This window comes from Buteo buteo, chromosome 10 (genome assembly GCF_964188355.1).
Source record: "Buteo buteo chromosome 10, bButBut1.hap1.1, whole genome shotgun sequence".
In the NCBI taxonomy this organism is placed as follows: Eukaryota; Metazoa; Chordata; class Aves; order Accipitriformes; family Accipitridae; genus Buteo; species Buteo buteo.
In genome coordinates, this window is record NC_134180.1 from 31790900 (window position 1) to 31809867 (window position 18968).

At 40.7% G+C, this 18968-nt stretch overlaps 1 protein-coding gene across 1 annotated transcript in view; it reads right to left on the reverse strand.

The window, feature by feature from the left end:
- The window catches only part of ST6GALNAC3 (ST6 N-acetylgalactosaminide alpha-2,6-sialyltransferase 3), a 224806-nt gene extending 206571 nt beyond the window's left edge, over nt 1–18235 (reverse strand). Inside the window, exon 1 of the mRNA XM_075037580.1 lies at nt 18103–18235. Within this exon, the coding sequence (XP_074893681.1) occupies nt 18103–18120 (18 nt within the window). The 5' untranslated portion in view covers nt 18121–18235. The remainder of the gene's footprint in view (nt 1–18102) is intronic.
- Nucleotides 18236–18968: the final 733 nt, after the last annotated feature.

An 18968-nucleotide genomic window follows, 5' to 3' on the forward strand; every position in this document is an offset into this window, starting at 1 on the left:
CAAAACCACACTGAAGTAAAGAATTGTGACCATAATGTTAGAATGAATTCACTTTACAGGCACCAGTGGATTGACCTTTGTTTCCTATGAACATTCTAAAATAACTTTACCAGTAAGCATTTTAGCAGACAGTCAATTTTAAGCTATAGTGAGCAAGTGGCAAATGGAAAAAAAGAAAAAAAAAGTTTGGCAATACATTTGCATCATAATCCTCAAGAAAATGTAAGATGAGAACAAAGCACAGCATTTCTCTAACTCCTCTGAAACCTGTAAGACTAGGTTTGGGCATATCTAGCAGACATTGTCCATGTAACAACATTGTACATTGTACCATTCCAGTAAAAATAACATTGTGAAATGCAAATAGCACAGTCTTACCATGCACAGTTTGGGTGAACAGAACTCAAAGTTTACTATGCCTGCACTACAATCATTGAGAAACAAGGAAAGGTGTGGATTTCAGCAGAAACAGACAGCTGGAATAAATCACTCCTCTTCATCATACTTAGCTCTATTAAAGGCATATGTATCAAACATTCCCTTACTTATCCTTAATACCAAAAAAACCCACATGGAATTTCATACCAGTAGTAAGCTATATACCTCATTCCAGGTAGTCTCTCTTGTATAATTACATAAAGCTTACTTTCTTGATGAAAAAGTTAATAGCCCTGAATATAGGTTTTAAATAGGGCCTTTGGGAAAAACAGGGCAAGATGAGTCAGTGAACTGCAGAAAGGAGAGCTGAACAGAGGTGGACCGAGTTTGTACTCACTTTCTCACAAACTATCAAATTACTAGAAGCTTATCAATTTAGCTAGATTTTCCTGTCTAGTTTAACACAGGAAGAAAAAGAAAAGTTATACTTCACCACTTCAGGAAATTCTCAACTGAGTGCATTATGCATGAACAAATTTAATTTAGGCTCCAGGACAAAAAAAAGCCCTGTCACATTAAAGTTTGCTGCCAAATATAATCCTTCAAGCTTTCTTAAGAATACTGCAAACTGTAATTCCTTTCAAGAGAAGCCTGCGCTTAATTGCAGAGACCTTAACAAAGGATCAAGAATACTACATTCAGGATAACCAGTCAGTAATTTATTCATGCCCTAAGCCAATTGGTAAACAGTTCCTCTACTTCATGACTGAAGGGCCACCATTTCCAGCTCTTCAATCTACCCCTCTACATGTAAAATAATTAAACTTGCAATGTTTTTACCTTCTGGAGGTAACACTATGCTACCTCAGCAAGATTAAAGAGAGAACCAAAAATGCTTGACCTGCCCATAGGTGAGGATGATCCTGTTAACACAGCTATTAGACACGTTTCAATAAACCTGCTACATATGGTGTACTACAATTAACATTATGAATAGCAGCAGAAGCATTGTAGAAATCATAAAATCACGGAATAATTAAGACTGGGAGACCTCTAGAGATCACCTAGTCAAACCTCCTGCCTAAAGTAGGCCTTATTTCAAAGTCATATCAGGTTGCTCAGGGCCTTCTCTTGTTGAGTTTTGAATATTTCCAAGGCTGTTTATGCCAGGCCCCTGTGCCAGTATTATTCCAGTCAGCATAAATTTTTTCTCCTTATATTTAGTTGGAATTTCCCTTGCTGCAACTTGTGGCTGCTGACTCTTTCCACTATGCTCCTCTGAGAAAAGCCTGTCTCCATCTTTCTAATCCTTCTGGAGGTACAAGACTGCTAGAAGCTACTTCAACTTTCCAGATGTCTGCTGGAAATACAATACAGCAATGAGTAAACAATCTAGGAGGTTCCTGGAGTGTGTGGAAGATCATTTCCTGACACAGTTGGTAGGTGAGCCAACCAGGGCAGGAGCCTTGCTATATCTGCTGTTTACAAACAGGGAAGGACTGGCGGGAGGTGTGATGGTTGGGGGCCGTCTTGGGCTTAGCGACCATGAAATGCTAGAATTCTCAGTTCTTGGTGAGGCAAGGAAGGTGGTCAGCAAAACCACCACTATGGACTTCTGGAGGGCAAACTTTGGCCTCTTCGAGGCACTGATTGAGAGAGTCCCTTGGGAGACAGTCCTGAAGGGCAAAGGGGTCCAGGAGAGATGGACATTCTTTAAGAAGGACATCTTAATGGCTCAGGACCAGGCTATTCCCATGTGCCACAAGTTGAACCGCTGAGGAAGACGACTGGCCTGGCTGAACAGGGAGCATTTGCTAGGAGTCAAGAAAAAAAGAGAGTTTATCATCTCTGGAAGAAAGGGCGGGCAACCTGGGAGGAGTACAGGGATCTTTTTAGGTCATGCAGAGAAGAAATTAGAAAGGCAAAAGCTCAGCTAGAACTCAATCTGCCCACTATTGTAAGGGACAACAAAAAAATGTTTTTACAAATATGTCAACAGTAAAAAGAAACCCAAGGAGAATATCTATCCTTTAATGGATACAGAAGGGAATGTAGCCACCAGGGATGAGGAAAAGGCCGAGGTACTCAATGCCTTCTTTGCCTCAGTCTTTAATAGGGAGACCAGTTATCCTCAGGGTACTCTGCCCCCTGAGCTGGAAGATGAGGATGAAGAGCAGAATATACGCCCCCTTAATCCAGGAGGAAATAGTTAGTGACCTCCTATGCCATCTGGACACTCACAAATCTATGAGACCAGATGGGATCCATCCACGAGTACTGAGGGAACTGGCGGAGGTACTTGCCAAGCCACTCTCCATCATCTATCAGCGATCCTGGTCAACAGGGGAGGTCCCAGAGGACTGGAGGCTTGCCAATGTGATGCCCATTTACAAGAAGGGGCGGAGGGAGGATCCAGGGAACTACAGGCCTGTCAGCCTGACCTCGGTACCGGGAAGATTATGGAACAGTTCATCTTGAGAACACTCATGTGGCAAGTCCAGGACAAGCAGGGGATCAGGCCCAGCCAGCATGGGTTTACAAAAGGCAGGTCCTGCTTGACCAACCTGATCTCCTTCTATGACCAGGTGACCCGCCTAGTGGATGAGGGAAAGGCTGTGGGTGTTGTCTACGTTGACTTCAGCAAGACCTTTGACACTGTCTCTTATGGCATACGCGTCTCATGGCTTAGACAAGTGTACTCTTCACTGGGTAAAAACTGGCTGGATGGATGAGCCCAGAGGGTTGTGGTGAATGGGGTGAAATCCAGTTGGTGGTGGGTCACAAGTGGTGTTCCCCAGGGCTCGGTGTTGGGCCCCGTTCTGTTTAATATCTTTATCGAAGATCTGGATGAGGGGATTGAGTGCACCCTCAGCAAGTTTGCAGACAACACCAAGTTGGGAGGCAGGGTCAATCTGCTTGAGGGTAGGAAGGCTCTACAGAGGGATCTGGACAGGCTGGATCAATGGGCCGAGGCCAATTGTATGAGGTTCAACAAGGCCAAGTGCCGGGTCCTGCACTTGGGTCACAACAACCCCATGCAGCGCTACAGGCTTGGGGAAGAGTGGCTGGAAAGCTGCCTGGCAGAAAAGGACCTGGGGGTGTTGGTCGACAGCCGGCTGAATATGAGCCAGCAGTGTGCCCAGGTGGCCAAGGCGGCCAAGGGCATCCTGGCCTGTATCAGAAATGGTATGGCCAGCAGGAGCAGGGAGGTGGTTGTTCCCCTGTACGGGGCACTGGTGAGGCCGCACCTTGAGTGCTGTGTTCAGTTTTGGGCCCCTCACTACAGGAAAGACATTGAGGTGCTGGAGCGTGTCCAGAGAAGGGCAACCAAGTTGGTGAGGGGTCTGGAGCACAAGTCCTATGAGGAGCGGCTGAGGGAACTGGGGCTGTTTAGTCTGGAGAAGAGGAGGCTGAGGGGAGACCTCATCGCTCTCTACAACTACCCGAAGAGGGGTTGTAGTGAGGTGGGTGCTGGTCTCTTCTGTCAGGTGGCTGGAGATAGGACGAGAGGAAATGGCCTCAAGTTGCGGCAAGAGAGATTTAGGTTGGATATTAGGAAAAACTTCTTTACCGAGAGGGTTGGCAGACATTGGAATAGGCTTCCCAGGGAAGTGGTTGAGTCACCATCCCTGGAGGTATTCAAAAAGCACATAGACAAGGTACTCCAGAACACGGTTTAGTGGGCATTGATGATAGTTGGACTCGATGATCCTGAAGGTCTTTTGCAACCTAAATGATTCTATGATTCTACTCCCTAGGTCTTCACTTTTCCAGGCTAAGCTCCTGGAAGCTGGAAACTCAGCTCCCTCAGACTCTTCTCATAAGATTTTTCTTTCCTAACAACTAGGACAGTAGTGGGTAGTTACCTGCCTCCCGCTATTCTTTGCAAAGTAGAAACCTCAGACTTTGGGACTTCACTTTTCATTTTAGTTCCTATAGAATGAAAGCACGCACACACCAACTTCTCATACACACACAGACATACTTGCTATTTGTTCTAGGTGATGATGACAGGGGACAAACTTGTCTAGCAGTTGATCCAACAAATCCTTTCCATCTGCTTTGTCACACTTCAGAATTACTCTTGGCCTGTGGCAGCAAAGGAGCTAGGACAAGCCCTGATCTCCACTGGATATCTCCACAGAAGAGACAAGCTTTAAAATCCATACAGCAGTTAAAGACCTCTCTTCAAAAGAGGTCGTAATTAAGCCAGATGACAGGCTGTCATTACAAGAAATGCCTTTAGGCACCTCACTTATTCAGCCTGCCCAGGTGCAATCCATTGTTGGCTTTCACAGAGGCAGCAATACCCCCATGGTCTGCTCCCATGGCAAAAGAGCACTACTGCACACAGATCCCTTAGCACACGCACAGCTTGGGAGGCAATCATATGTTGTCACACAACCAGCTCTCATGGGACAATGTTTCTCTCAGCAGAACAAGAAAAAACAAAAAAAATTTGTTTGGATCCATTTTTTTGTCAACCAACATGCATAAACAAACAAATCTAGTGTTATAACACAGAAAGGAGAAGCCAACTTTTCCTTCCTCTCACAAGGAAAAGAGATCAGAAACACCTGGTGATGCAGCATATTGCATTATGCATACATTGCCATAAAATCCCCACCTGTGGCATGAATTACCAACAGTCTAAGATACATATTAACCCCAAGAAAACATTCGAAGTGCACTCCCTCTCACAGTTCTGCAGTATATCTTACTCACCCACACTTTAGTGCTTCAGTAGCAACAATGAAATTAAACCAGTAAAAAGCCCAGACTACTATTCTGTTATTTCTTCCTGAGGGTAGACATCTTCCAGTCTGTGTATGGCTAATCACATTTTACCACTTCAGTGCTGGAAAAGTCTATCTCCCCATCCATATGCAGCCAGGGACAGCCCCTGCTTTCTTCTCAGTTCCTACCACCACACTCAGCCCATCAGCACTTGAACCACCAGCCAAATTCAGAGAGGGACACTTGTCTTTCAAAGCTCTTACTCCTATATTTTTCCCCCATTTCGGGTCTGGGAAGGAAAAGATGTACTCACACCTAGCTACTTTGGAGTTTGACAAAGCAGTTAGTTGAGATATTTGGCATCTTTTTTTATTTAGAATCATGGTGCGGGTCAAAAGAAATTAACAGTTCTGAAGCACTAAAGAGTAAGAAAACAATTTTCAGATTTATGTTTAAGGTTCTCCTGTTTGCATCAGTTCTGCAGAGAAATAAAGCATGTGTGCTGTAAAAACTAACTTTATCTTACCTGTTTTTTTAATGCAAATTTCACATTCAGTCCCCTACACAGCAGCAACCCATATGTTTTCCTGTTTATTGCAGAAATAAGCCTGATTTAAGCTGCTGATGTAAAACCGACTGAACCTTTAAAATCCGTAAGAATATTACAGTACAAAGATACAAGAAATCTTATAACTTCTGAAGTAACATTTATAAATACAATGAAATTTGATTTCAGAATTATTAATGTAGTTTTTCCTGTAATTTCCAACTAAGGGCTTAGCACAGCTGATGATGAAGTTGCCATCATAAAATACCTTCGGGGTAGCCATGGCTAATTCCCAGTTCCATTGCACTTGTTTGATAACATGCAGACAGCACTTCTGGCATTTAATTTCTGACTGGCAGAGTGTAATAAATTAGGAAACAGAAGTGACATCCCTTATCAAAACTTAACTCAAGTGTCTATTATTAGACCTGATCTCCAGACTCAGGTTTCAGAAGACAGTTTCATATAACTTCATTTAAATAACGGTAATACTTATCTATTTGCCGGCTAGCATTTCAAAGCATGCATTGCCTAAATCTGCTTTGAATTAGTCCTTTGCATCTGCTATTATACTCCAAAGAAATGACTTCAATCAAGTTTAATTACTTCCTTCCACAGCTTTGGATACAGCCCTTGTTATATTTCATTACCTTTCCTCATAGACTGCACAGCAAATAGATGACTAATAAAAGTACAAAACCAAAGAAACTATTAAGCAAGTACATAACAATACTGTACATGTATCACACTAATTAAGTTATTATCATAGTCTGCAATCACATAAATGGAATATTAGGAAGGAACTTTTCACACGGGATCAGCAAAACCTGGCTCATTCTCTGAAGTTTTTAGTACCTTACCTAATTTATAAATAGTTTTAAATTCCTGAAAGGAAACAAGCCTAAAGCACAAAAATAGTTTATACTTTTTACTCAAAAGTATATTAAAGAACATCACCTAGGCAGCGAGTCGGTTACCAGTTAACATTCCTCTCTACTCTGCTTGTCTAGTAGTTACAGGAGCATGCAAAATAGCTCTATCCTTTCCAGTCGTCTGGAATACCATACCCATGATTCAATACGTATCCCATAATCTCACTTTTTTCCCCAACTACAGGTGGTAGGAAAGGTGAGGTAAAACAATGGTAGTGCTATGTAAGTAAAGCAATTCTTCCCATTTCATTTGGATGAGAAGGTCTCAAGTATTGACACGAAAAACAAAGCGTAACTCATTTATATTAAATTGTTAATGACTATTTTGAACCAAGGTTAAAACAATCACATGTCCGCTAAAGGGAAATACTAGATCAGTGTTATCATACCATTTGTGGTCCAAGCGCTGAGATAACCTTTAACGGTCCCTTCCAATCAAACCATTCTATGAAAACAGCAATTTTTTTGTTGTTAGTAATAAAATACTGATAAACAATATAACTAACAATTAATAAAGTGCATGACTGTTTATGGAACTCCTTACTGAGTGAAGAAACATATGACTAGTTGTCACACATCTCAGGCTGTTAGAGCTGTAGACCTTGAAGACTGAACAATTTCAAAACTCTCTTTCATTTGGTACAAGAAAATAAACATGTTTCCTCCCAGTAAGCAACTTTTAAATCAATTGGATGTTCAGGTTTTTATTATACTTTAGTTCCAAACACACACACCCCCCCCAAGTAGACTTCCTGCAGTTTTATCTAAACTACTGATGAGTTTTCCATTTTCCTTCTTACAAAGATGTTTATTTCCATAAATGGATTACATTTTCCCATAAATTGCTTTAGAGCGCTTTCATGCAATGCTTCACAAGACACTTTACAAACACAACAACAGTGGCTTAATGCTGCCATTAGCAAACCACAACAAGCCATGGTACCTTGCCTTGAGGCTCAGAAGGAAATTCAACTCTCTGGCCTTATTCACAAGGGGCTGGGAACTTCCCTTTGAGAGCAAGATTTGCAAACAGGAAAAAAAAACCCCAACAAAAACCCAAACTAAAAAGGAGCAAGTCTGTCAAATTCAATTTTCTTTTCAGTGGCACTGAGAATGTTCTTCTGCAGATTTTGAAGCTAAAAAGCACCTACAATCCATTTCTACATGTGTGTGACCTGCATGATATCTGCCTTTTGGGGGATGCACTTTTCACTGTACAATTGTTCCTTATTGCAATGGCCTAAGGCATTGAAACTGATGATCAGAGGTAAAAGGTAAAATAGGAGTCTGTAGCTCTAACAGCTCTTCCAGTTTGCATTCAGAACAAGTACACCAAAGTCAGCTTCTCCCACTGGAATCAACGAACAGCGAGTAGTAATAAGGTCTCATGCAAGACCTCAGTGGGGAAAAAAGCACAGTCAATCTTCTGGTTAATTTGTAAGTGCCATCAAGCGTAACATTAGTTTTAGCAAATACTGAAATCTGAATTTTCAGAAACATTCATTTTCCAACCCTCACCTGAAATACCAGACACACCAAAAGGCAAAGAAAGCTATGCAAGCAAAGCTTTAACAAAATGCCAGCTGAGCTTCACCTCACGTACGTCAAAAGCACACAAGCACCCCCGGGGAGACAGCAGATGAACTAACACACTGCCTTCTAGATGTGTGATCAAACTTGGAATACTGATCGCATTTAGTAAAACAACAGGAAACAAAATACCTTCAGAGGCCAGCAAGATGCAAGACCACAAGCAATTTTAATATTCTTTATTTGACAGACATTCAGTATCAGTCTTTCAATAAAGACCAACTACAGTGCAGCCACTGTTGCCTCTTGCTCTCATCGGATCCAACAAGGGAAAATTTTGTCTAGTCTTATCTGGCCACATTATACAAGAGACTGAAGTAGAGTGGACTTCGAATGGCTCCTTCAAGATCTCTGATACAGTTATGGGTAATCATTCTTTTAGTTAAAAAAAATCAGCTGTAGGACATGCTGATAGAAATAAAATCTATGATCTGCAGAAATAGGAAGCAGAAAAGAACCAAAAACATTTTAGGGATATAGATATATATACACTCCTATGCTGAATAAGAGACAACATCTGAAGAAATAAAGGGCCTAAAAGCATAAATCCACAGACATGGTCACTAACTGTCTATTAGGCTGTTTGAGTACAATTACTATCTAAAACTACAGCATTAGTGCTATTTAGAATACACTACTGCTTCCTAAATAATTCAGACTTACCTACAGTCAAATGTGTAAGTTAAGCAATGCAAATATTTTGTGGTACCTGGAGTTTGTGCAGGACTGCAGGTGAGGAGGTGGTGGCATATACAGACAGGGAGATGGCCCAGGAGTATTGTTCAAAGGTAGCAAAGCTAGATAGCACGCAGCCAGCTCAGCTGATAGCTGGAAAAGGTTATAGAGGTATCTACAAGTCCAGGACAAATAATGATCTCCATTAAGACTAAATGAAGTAGGGAACAACTCCTTTTTTCCATTCTAAGTACACTAAAGCCATATTTCAGTGCACAGAAGGCACCAAGTTATCAGACTGGACAAGGGGACTTGCCGCCTCTCCAACGCAGGGCAGTGGGGCATGCACATAACAAAGCTGCATTTCTGCTACAGAACTTCCCATATAGCTTCTCTTCCCATTTAAACAGTGGCTAGATCCAGGCTATACATTGCAAGCAGTCTCCTACTGAAGGGCAGACAAGTAACACCATGAGCTACTACTGTAGGAAGTTTTTTGGTAGTAGTACCCACACAAAGATTTGCTGACCCCTTGTAGGCTACTCTCTCATGCTTGCACCACCGCCTCAGCTGGGCCCAATGTAACCTCTGCAAACTCAGGAAACTAATTAATCTTAAAAGTAACCCTCTGGAAAGCAAAAAGAGTTATTCTAATCCAGTTCCATTTTCTGCTTATGTTACCACAGCCCCACATACAGCTACGCTGGCACAACAGAGGGGAAAGTGAGTAGCTGTAGGTGGCTCATCAGGGATGCCAGTCTGAAGCCAGAGCTACGCTGAGGAAGGGGTGAGCAGTGCTGCTCCCTTTGACAGTGACCACACGTTGACTATCTGGCTCTTGGATTACGCATTTGGCTCTGGGATCTGGGTCTGTTCTCGTGGTTAAGGCAGCGGTTACAGACGAGGAGACCGAATCAAGAGGAAGTGTGGTTAGATGGGGGAGGCTTCTATGGCATTTCAAGGTCCTCGGTTCTCTGGTTTCATCTTAAGTGACCTGGTAAAACCACTAAGATACCTTGATAGGTTTAATGAAATATGAGTTGGCAAGTGGTAATGAACACAAAGGAAAAACATAGTATGAATTGCATTTCATAGTAGGAGTTGTGAACTGCACAGAGAGACTGCCAGGTCTCAATAACAGGTACACAGCAGTTAGTGCTGGCTGAGAGAACATGCACACTGAAGTAAGGATACAGCTCAAGAAGTGTTCCTAAAGATGCCATTTCTTTTATCTTGTTTGGAATGTTCAGTGGCTCTTTTCCTCTTTCCCTACTCAAGAAAAACATTTAGTAGGGTAAAACTAATTTTTCTGTAAAAATATTTTTATGCCCTGTGGAAGGAAGTGAAAAAAAGATGGAAGAGGGATAGAGACACATGCAGACCGCTGTCTGAAATTCTCTCATTAATCATACGGAAAAAAGCTACAAAAGTTTTTCTTTTGGCAAAGTTTCCATATCCCAATTACAAAAGATGTGCCTTCAACCACTTTTTTCCCCACATTACACATTCCACAGCTCGCAAGGATCCCACAAGAGAATGAGTCAGTCTCATTCTCCATTCCATTTTTTAAAATGCAAAGGCTTTTTTTTTTTTTGTCTCCACATAAGAAGCACTAATAGAAAGGTCTCTTCTGTTAACAGTTATTACCTGACTACCTTGCCACAGTCAAATGCAAACACAGGAAAATTACAATAGATCAGCTGACACGCAGTAACTTGTAAATAACTTATTCACGTGGCTGAGAGGGCTAAGCTAGAAAAGTTTAGTACAACTATAATGAATTTTAATAAGCACATAAGCCCCAGTGTGGACATACGTAAACTGGAATTAAAATCTTTATTCCTCTGCCAAATCAGAACAAACAAAATTGTATAGGAAATTTATTCTAGTATAACTGCATACCACAGCAGAACACAACACATTAAAACATGAAAGCCTTCTAGCCTTTTTGGATTAATCCAAAAGATAAAGTGACTTCCACTCATAAAGAAGGGCCAGATCGTAGGAATTTAGAGGAGTACATACATAAACCACAAGCACATAATTTCATAATCTAATGTAAAATAATATAATAATAATTACTCTAAGTATACCAGGTGGTGTTCTACTGGCCTCAATGGGTTTGTAATAATACCAACATATATTAAAGAGCTAATAAATACACATTGTTATTTCTTAAATGTAATATCATTCCAAAAGAAAATTATGTTCAAGTCTGAGTAAACAATAGATTTGGAAGAAACTAAAAACTAACAAAAGGTTGTGAAACTTGCAAGAAAAAAAAAACAAACAACTGGTTTCTGGCTTTTCCTATGTCGAATTAAAACACAAAAATGCATGGAATGACATCTCATGTTGTTACATGCTCAGGAGGGCATTCCTTTTGCCAAAGACCAGGAAAACTTTTGCTAGCAGTGAGATTATATATAATTTTAAGGAAAAGAATTTTAGAAAGAGACAGAAGATACCTAATCCTACACCAAACCAACATGCAAGTAATGCATCATTAGAATAGACAGGATCTATAAATAATTCGTTTTGCATTTCTTCTGTACAAATTGCTATTCCCATGAAATAAACATGTTTTTCTGATTACTTCCAACTGCTCCACACCTGCATCTTACCTGCCTAGGCTAGCATTCCACTGCCTATTGTTAATGCAAATTGCTGCAAAACGTAACTTTCATAAGAAGCTACTGCTTCATTTAATTATTAGGAAGTCTGGTGCTCCCATGTTAATTTTAAAATGTCACACATGATATACAGATATACAAGAACTGCTTAATAGGACTGCCTTTAGACAACACAGCCATTACTCCTAAATGGCATCACTTAGAAGATTTCATCTCCCAAACCCTTCCATCTCAGTTCCTGCCTCACCTTTGTTCTTCTCAATAGTAAAGATGAAAAAGAATATCCAGCATGGTATTTTATCCAATTTCAAATATATAAACCAAGAATTACCATGTTTTCCAGGTGTTTCTGCTAAAATGATCAGAAGCAAAATAACTCATTATTTTAAACACAAACCCCAGTTATATAAATTTTGTACTGACAACAATTTCAGTTGGTTGACTGATTTAAAAAAAATAAAGAGTAATAGTATATCCGTACAGCTCCTGAAAAGCATATGAATGCACCAGTATATCTTACTTGATAAAACTTGTGACACTAGTATCAAAATCATATTTGTAACAGTGTAAAGGCATTATCTGCATAAACATTGGGTGTTCTTGAAGGGGGCAGGAGGAGTGCAGAGAATGTTCAGTTTAATATTTCACATTTTCTGAGATGACATACAGCAATTCTCACTTCATCCAGCCATATTTTATTCTGTCCTCAGACTCAGGAGCACAACATACATTACAATCACACATTGTCCTTTTTTAGTCCAGGTTCCCATTCTGCAGAAACCAATGAACCCAGTGGAAAAGTGGTGGTCTTTCTTATGTCAGCAGCGTATGGGTTATTTACAAGAACCACCATACAAAAATGCAGTAGATGCAGGTTTTCCTCCAACAGGAATAGCAAATTCATCCCACATGAGTATTTGATGCTGCAAACAGTAAGGTAACTGCTCCCTCAGCTTTAAGAGATGACAGGGCCCAAGGCAGAGTTTTGCCTTATTTCTTGGGAATACGTCCAATAAATAAAGCCACCTTTACCTACCTTGTTTACAGATCCCCACAAAGATCAAGTCTTCCTAGCTCCTGGAGAGAGGTCTCAGAGATGTCTCAAATACTAGCAAGATAAAATACACCTCCAGCTCTTCTTTGTTATGTATGTGCACACTTCTACCTTCTATGCTACGAATCAGACCATGGATGGAAAGCAACTGATAGGCAGAAGAAAATATTGGGGAAGTGTCATGGATAACAACCACAAAATAAATTATCAGTTTAACATCTGAAAGTCAAACTAAAAATCTAAAATAAATTTACAATCAATAATTTAATTTTTCTTGCACAAAATTAGATCATTGCAAGCAAGAATGAAAAGTGGGTTTATACTTCTTAGAATTTAATATTCCCTGAATTTCTAAGAAGCCAACATAGTAAAAAACACATTACAAAATTCCATGTACTACACTCCATAAGATCTTACAAGGTAATTAAGCACCACTAGACCATGATACAGCAAATCCTGGCCCTGCATGTTGCTGGATTCATTAATGCAGCTTCATTCACTTTGGAGCAATTTAGAGGTAAAAAATGTAGAGCAACAAAAGAGAAATCTTTCAGAATAATTTTAAGAAATGTATTTGAAATAGAAATATCCAATGTAGAAGGAGCATCAGAAAGCATTAACTATGGAGTTTTGCTAGTTTTGTTTGGCAGGGGGGGAGGAGGACGGGAAAAATCAGCCATAGCAAATAAGGATGGAGTGATCCAACAAGAAACCTGGTTACTGCCTCAGAAAACCTGATTCTTCTCTGTAACACTTTGTTGGACCCACCTGTTACTTTCCAACTCATTTGTGCATACCTCGTAAGGGTCACCTTTGTGTATTTACACCTTCGATCCCTAGAGGTATAACCACATACTCCTAGCAATGATTCTGGTCACAACAGAAATACCGCAGCCCACAAAACTGTGGATTATCAGGTTAAGAGGCTGAGAAGAGACCTCACATTATTGTGAACCTGCAGCAAATTTAGACATTTCTGGGAAATGACCCATCAGATGGGCATCCTCCCATAAGGAGGGGAGGTCACCTTTATTCCTTTCCCTAGGATCTCTCCATGTCTTGTCATGTCAGAGGAAAGAGCACAGCATGAGAATCAAACAGGATCCAAGTACAATACTCAGCACAGGAAAACGGATGGATGCCATCCATAAACATTGCTGCAGTCAATTTAACAGTCAAGGCAGTATGTGAATTTTCTTGGACCGGGTTCAAGCAGGATATAGAGGTCATCTCTATGGAAGGCCCTGCATCCTGTAAATCCCTAGCAGCAAATAGAATTATGGTGAGACACAAAGCCTACCCTGCAAAACAGAGCAGAACTGAAACAAGGAATGTGCTTCTGATGATGTAGAAACTTGGGACGAAATAGCTACAGTCTTTGTCATGTACATAAGGGTTAAAAAAAAAATCAAATTAATAACTAAATATCCAAAATGACAAGCATCCAAACACCCGGACCAGATCCTTTTAGACTTTCTGCCTCTCCCCTCTGAAGGGCTACTTGCCAGGGTGGAAAATTTAATATAATGAGACCAGCTTTGCTATTTTAGTCTCAAAAGTGCAGATGGAGCATATGCCTGCATATAGTAATGTTATCTGTATTACTGCAGTATCTGAAGACCCCAATCAGACACAGGCCATTGAACACTCAGAGAAAACTCTCAAAGAAAATTCCTACCAAAAATAGTTTACCATGTGAACTAAGGGGAAAATGCAACCTGTGGATTTAATTAAACCAGTTGAGATAACCACAGAGAGGAAACTTGCAAAACAATCATAGGTGAACACACAGGTATGGTCAACTTTGACAGCATCCTGCAGAAAACTGTTACAAGCCTGTGCTGAAGGGGTTTGCTTGTTAGTAAGTTACATTTTGCAAAACAGTTCATTTGATCTTCGAATTAGATAAGAAAAATATTAAAGAAGCTATGGATGTTAGTTGGCCACCTGCTTACTCTGAGAGAAGAATCCACAATCAGCTGTGGTAATAAGAAGATTGCCTCACATTATACAAATACTATTTAGACCACAGAATTTCACTGAAGGTTTCAACTCACTTGTGATCTCTGCTGGTATAAGGTCACGTCCAGCCTACAGCCACACAAAATCTCTTTTGTTCACCACACAGTAAATACACAGCACACAGAAGGAAACCTTTCTAGATTTCATGCTTAGTCCTCACTGTATGGGCCCATCACACATGGATTTTTTTTATTAAATTCTACCACATTAAGCCCGCACAGTTAAAATTGTACTATGATGACAACATAATTCACCTCCATCATCTTCTTCAAAACCTCTATTTAAAAAGAAGAGTTTGTAAATGGGGGAAGGCATAACCCCCTGCAAAGTGCAGCATGTGTGAACTAAGTTACCTGTTCTATTTGCTTTAAAAATATCGTGGTCCAGTCCTCAGGGGGGGATATCAACATTTTACAGAGTATCATTATCATTCATGTTGTATTTATTGTAAGACAACAGGTACATTGAAGTATCATCTAGTGTTTCTTTGAAGTAATTTATTGAATAACATTTGTCACCATTTTAAAGGGTCAGTGGCTGATATAGTGGAAGTTAGGGAGTTCAACATCTTTAGCCATAATAGTGACGACATAAATAGTAATCACTCTGTTAATCTAGAAATCAGCAAGGTGGCATGTAGCTACCATAGTAACAAGCATAAGATCAGCTGTTTCCTTCCAAGAAATGCCTACACTTCACTCAGCTATTCTGCCACGATTTTTGAAGACATGACGAAAAACAACCCCAACACATCCTGCATCTCAGAACTTGCCTCTTTCTCTGCATTTCCTCAACAGAAGAGAGAATTCTTTAGAAGAAGAGAGTTTTACTTGTTTTAACGAGAACATCCAACTACTGATTGGGAGACAAAGTTTCTGGAGCCAAAATTTCATGACTAGTGACAGCCCTGCCAATCTTACCTAGGGAGAGTGCACAACAAAGTGCACCACAGAGACAGCACGCACCCTAGAAAGAATCACCTTCCCAAGCTTTTCTACAAGGGCTACAGAGATTATTTCATGCAGTAATCATAGTAAAAGGAGGTCTTGGTATCTACAGGTTATACACTTTTTCTAATATACTCTTAACCACTGTAAGTAACTCCAGTTAATTATTAATAGCCACTTCTATTCTTTGCACTTTACGGACATCTCTATCCAATCTCATTTATGTTAAACTCTTATGCATACAGAACTCCAACATTTCCCAAGTTGCAATATCTGGGGGGTTGAAGTTGCGGGGGGAGTGGAATTTAAAAATCTAGGAACAGAGGCACTCAGGGTTGAAGTAGCAAGGACACCCAGTTGTTCTGGCTTCCCATCCACTGTGCGAACACCTAGGTAAAATCTATACCTATAGCACAGATTTTTTTTTTATTTTTTTTTTTTAAGTGTTTCCACACAGGCTACTGACTGAATAAATGAGACAGTCAGGACAAACCTAAGAGAAAGGAGGAGAGTGTAGCTAACAGGTTTGTATTTTTCAGGAAGGAATTAGCCTGGGGTCACATAAAAATATACATATTATTCTGAATTTCCTTGTTATGGTAAAAGCTTGAGGAGTACCTGTAGGCATTCCATTAAAAACTTCTACACCGTTAAGTATCTTGATCTAGACATTTAAATTACTCCTATGGGATGTCTGTCTGAGAAAGTCCAGCCTGCCTTATGGCAAAGCTAATCTTCACATAGCTGTTTCACTTTTTATCGGCGCACCTGCCTGTATTAACAAGATTAAGAATTAAGCTGGCAGGAGGCCGTCTGTCAAGGAATACCAATTTCTCTATTGACTTAATCATCAGAATTACAACCAAATGGAGCTCCAAGCCTGGGCAAAGGGAAGTTGTTCATTGTGTCATAATTCAAACTCTAAAAGGAAGGTCCTGCAGAAGTCATGCTTGTGGCAGGCTGTGTCACCAGACTGTGCAGGGGAAACAATTGGGGGGGGGGGGGTAGACACTGGAGTTGTCTTGTAAAAGGATATTCTTATTTAACTGTTAGGGCCAGAGGGAAGATTTTGCATGTGATCTCTCCACACAGTCAAAAAATGTAAGGAAATTCTATCTTCTGGATCACTTGCAGATCCAAGCTAAGTCATTCAGGGAGTGTTTAAAAAGGAGTGCACATGCTTATCTTTGTGAAGCCAGGCTCCATCCACGGAGCTCGTATCTCCTCATTCCAAGTCACAACTTAACTCTCAATTGTGTCAGTGCTGTATGCTTAAAGGAGTTTGTTACCATCTATCTCCAAGCAGAACCTGCTAGTTCAGGGAAGTTTCTGCACTTGAGGCAGACTTTGCCATATTTATTAATATAAGCTGCCACAACCTACATGCTCACAAAAGAAAAACTGCAAAAACATCCATGTACCACAAACCCACTAGTAGAGAATGAATGAAAGGGGAAAACAGCACAGCAAAATAAGAAGTTGTTTTTAAAGTTGAACACAAAAAAAAAGTTCTAAGAATTGGATTCAAGGAGACGCAGGAATGTTTATTATTTGGGGACTGTTTTGAAGCTTTGCAATTTATCCATTTTGCTGATATGCTGAAGGCAACTGCTATGAGAGGCCATCCCAAAGTTTGGGATAATCAACCCTTTGTTAGAAGATCAAACTGAAAGTAACAAAGCATTCACGGATCAGTTTTATTTACTAAAAGGAACAGAGTGCAAATGTATTCAAAATATACACAGAAAGGAGCAAGGCAGATAACAAATGAAATCTGAAACAAAACACTTGCAAGCCAGGCACAGGAGAGTGACTCCCTGCAAGTGACAACACTGCAAGGGAACAAATGCTCGTTGTTCTCAACTGACTGCACTTCCGCCTCCTCCCCTTTCATTCAATACTTAGTGCTAGTGATGCTCTCTCCATCTCCATGACATGCTGGTTGCAAATACTTTTATCTCGGTGAGGAAAGCAGGCTGGAGAAAGCATATGATCACATGGTAAGTTTACACTTATATTTGCTGGCGTGAAGGGGAAAAACCCTTTATCAAATAGGTCGCTTAACTAGCAAATGCAATTAAATATTAAGTATAATTGTGTGGAGCGTGTGGATCTTGGGTAAATGCAGCAGGGGAGTGTATGCTTAAGGAGCAACTGGGACAGCTGTGTATATCTGCAACCTTTGCTTTAAAAGCAGTAAATGCTGCACGGTCAGAAAAAAGAAAATAACTTCCCCCGTTTTGTCCTTTGTACTGGAAGTCTGTTGCCCGAATGCTATTTCTCATGAAGGAATTCAGCTCAGACAAAGTCAGCTGAGACAAACCAGAGCCCCTCACCCCCCTCCTATTATTCCGTACACAGCTCCCTTCCCGCTAGCTTGCAGTTCTGACAATGCAGGGAAAGAGGAAAAGAATGGCAGAGGGAAGCAGAGCACAGCTGTACGTTGCAGAATCTCTCCATATTCATTTGCCAAACAAAGCCAGTATTCAAAAAGACAACGAAGATGCAATAGGACCATACCAAATCCATGCCTCTGCGCAGCGAGGGGCTTCCTAACAATGCATTCAAGCAACAGATAGAGATTTACCTTCAAAATGCAGGCCATGTTCTTTCTCTATCCTTCCTACCACAGAGCAGCAGGATTCTACTTTGTGGGCAGCAGTTTCAGTGTCAAGCAAAAGGCTGGTAGAGCTGCAGAACTGCTAGAGCCTACATTCCTGTAGATCCAAATAAGGGTACCACGCATCCAGGATCCGTTAGTCATATTAGTCTTTTTATGCCCCGTTTGTTCCACCCATCAGCTCCTACCACTGGCTGGGAGCCAGCCCGGTACCTCCCCTCTGTCACATGACCGAGTTTGATTCATGGCTCCAGCATGCATTTTTGTAAGCTCCAGGACGTTCTCGCGCAATACTATACGTGCAAACAGCAGTCTATACTTTGCAGATGTTTTGTAATGGTTGGAAATCAAGCTGCATGTTTACAATGAATCCCTGTGCAACTCTCTAAATGTTCTCAGGAGACAGTTGCTGCCAGTTGGTCAGAAAAGTCCAAGCTCTCTCTATTATTTGGGCTCTAAAAATCCTTACGTTGCTTGTTAGTGTGAAGTATCGTTTTATGTTCAAGCCCTTTTAATTGTACAGCAGGCTTCCCTTTGTCTGAAGGCTACAACTGCTTCCCCATGAGAGATAATCATTACCAGCAGCCAACATAAATATCCTACCACAGGTGCTTGCGTTGTGCTGCACGTGTCTTTTTGTGTAAAGGGCTGGCATACATCACAGGGAATGGAAAGCATGGGTCGGTTTATTTGGGTTTTTTCATTTGTGCAAGTCTGATAAAGGGTCTCTGAACTTTCTTTGGACTTTCCTACACTGCAGTGGGATTAACTACAGATTAATACATTCAGCTGTTGAAGAAAACTTTCACTTTACATCATCTCATCAAATTCAA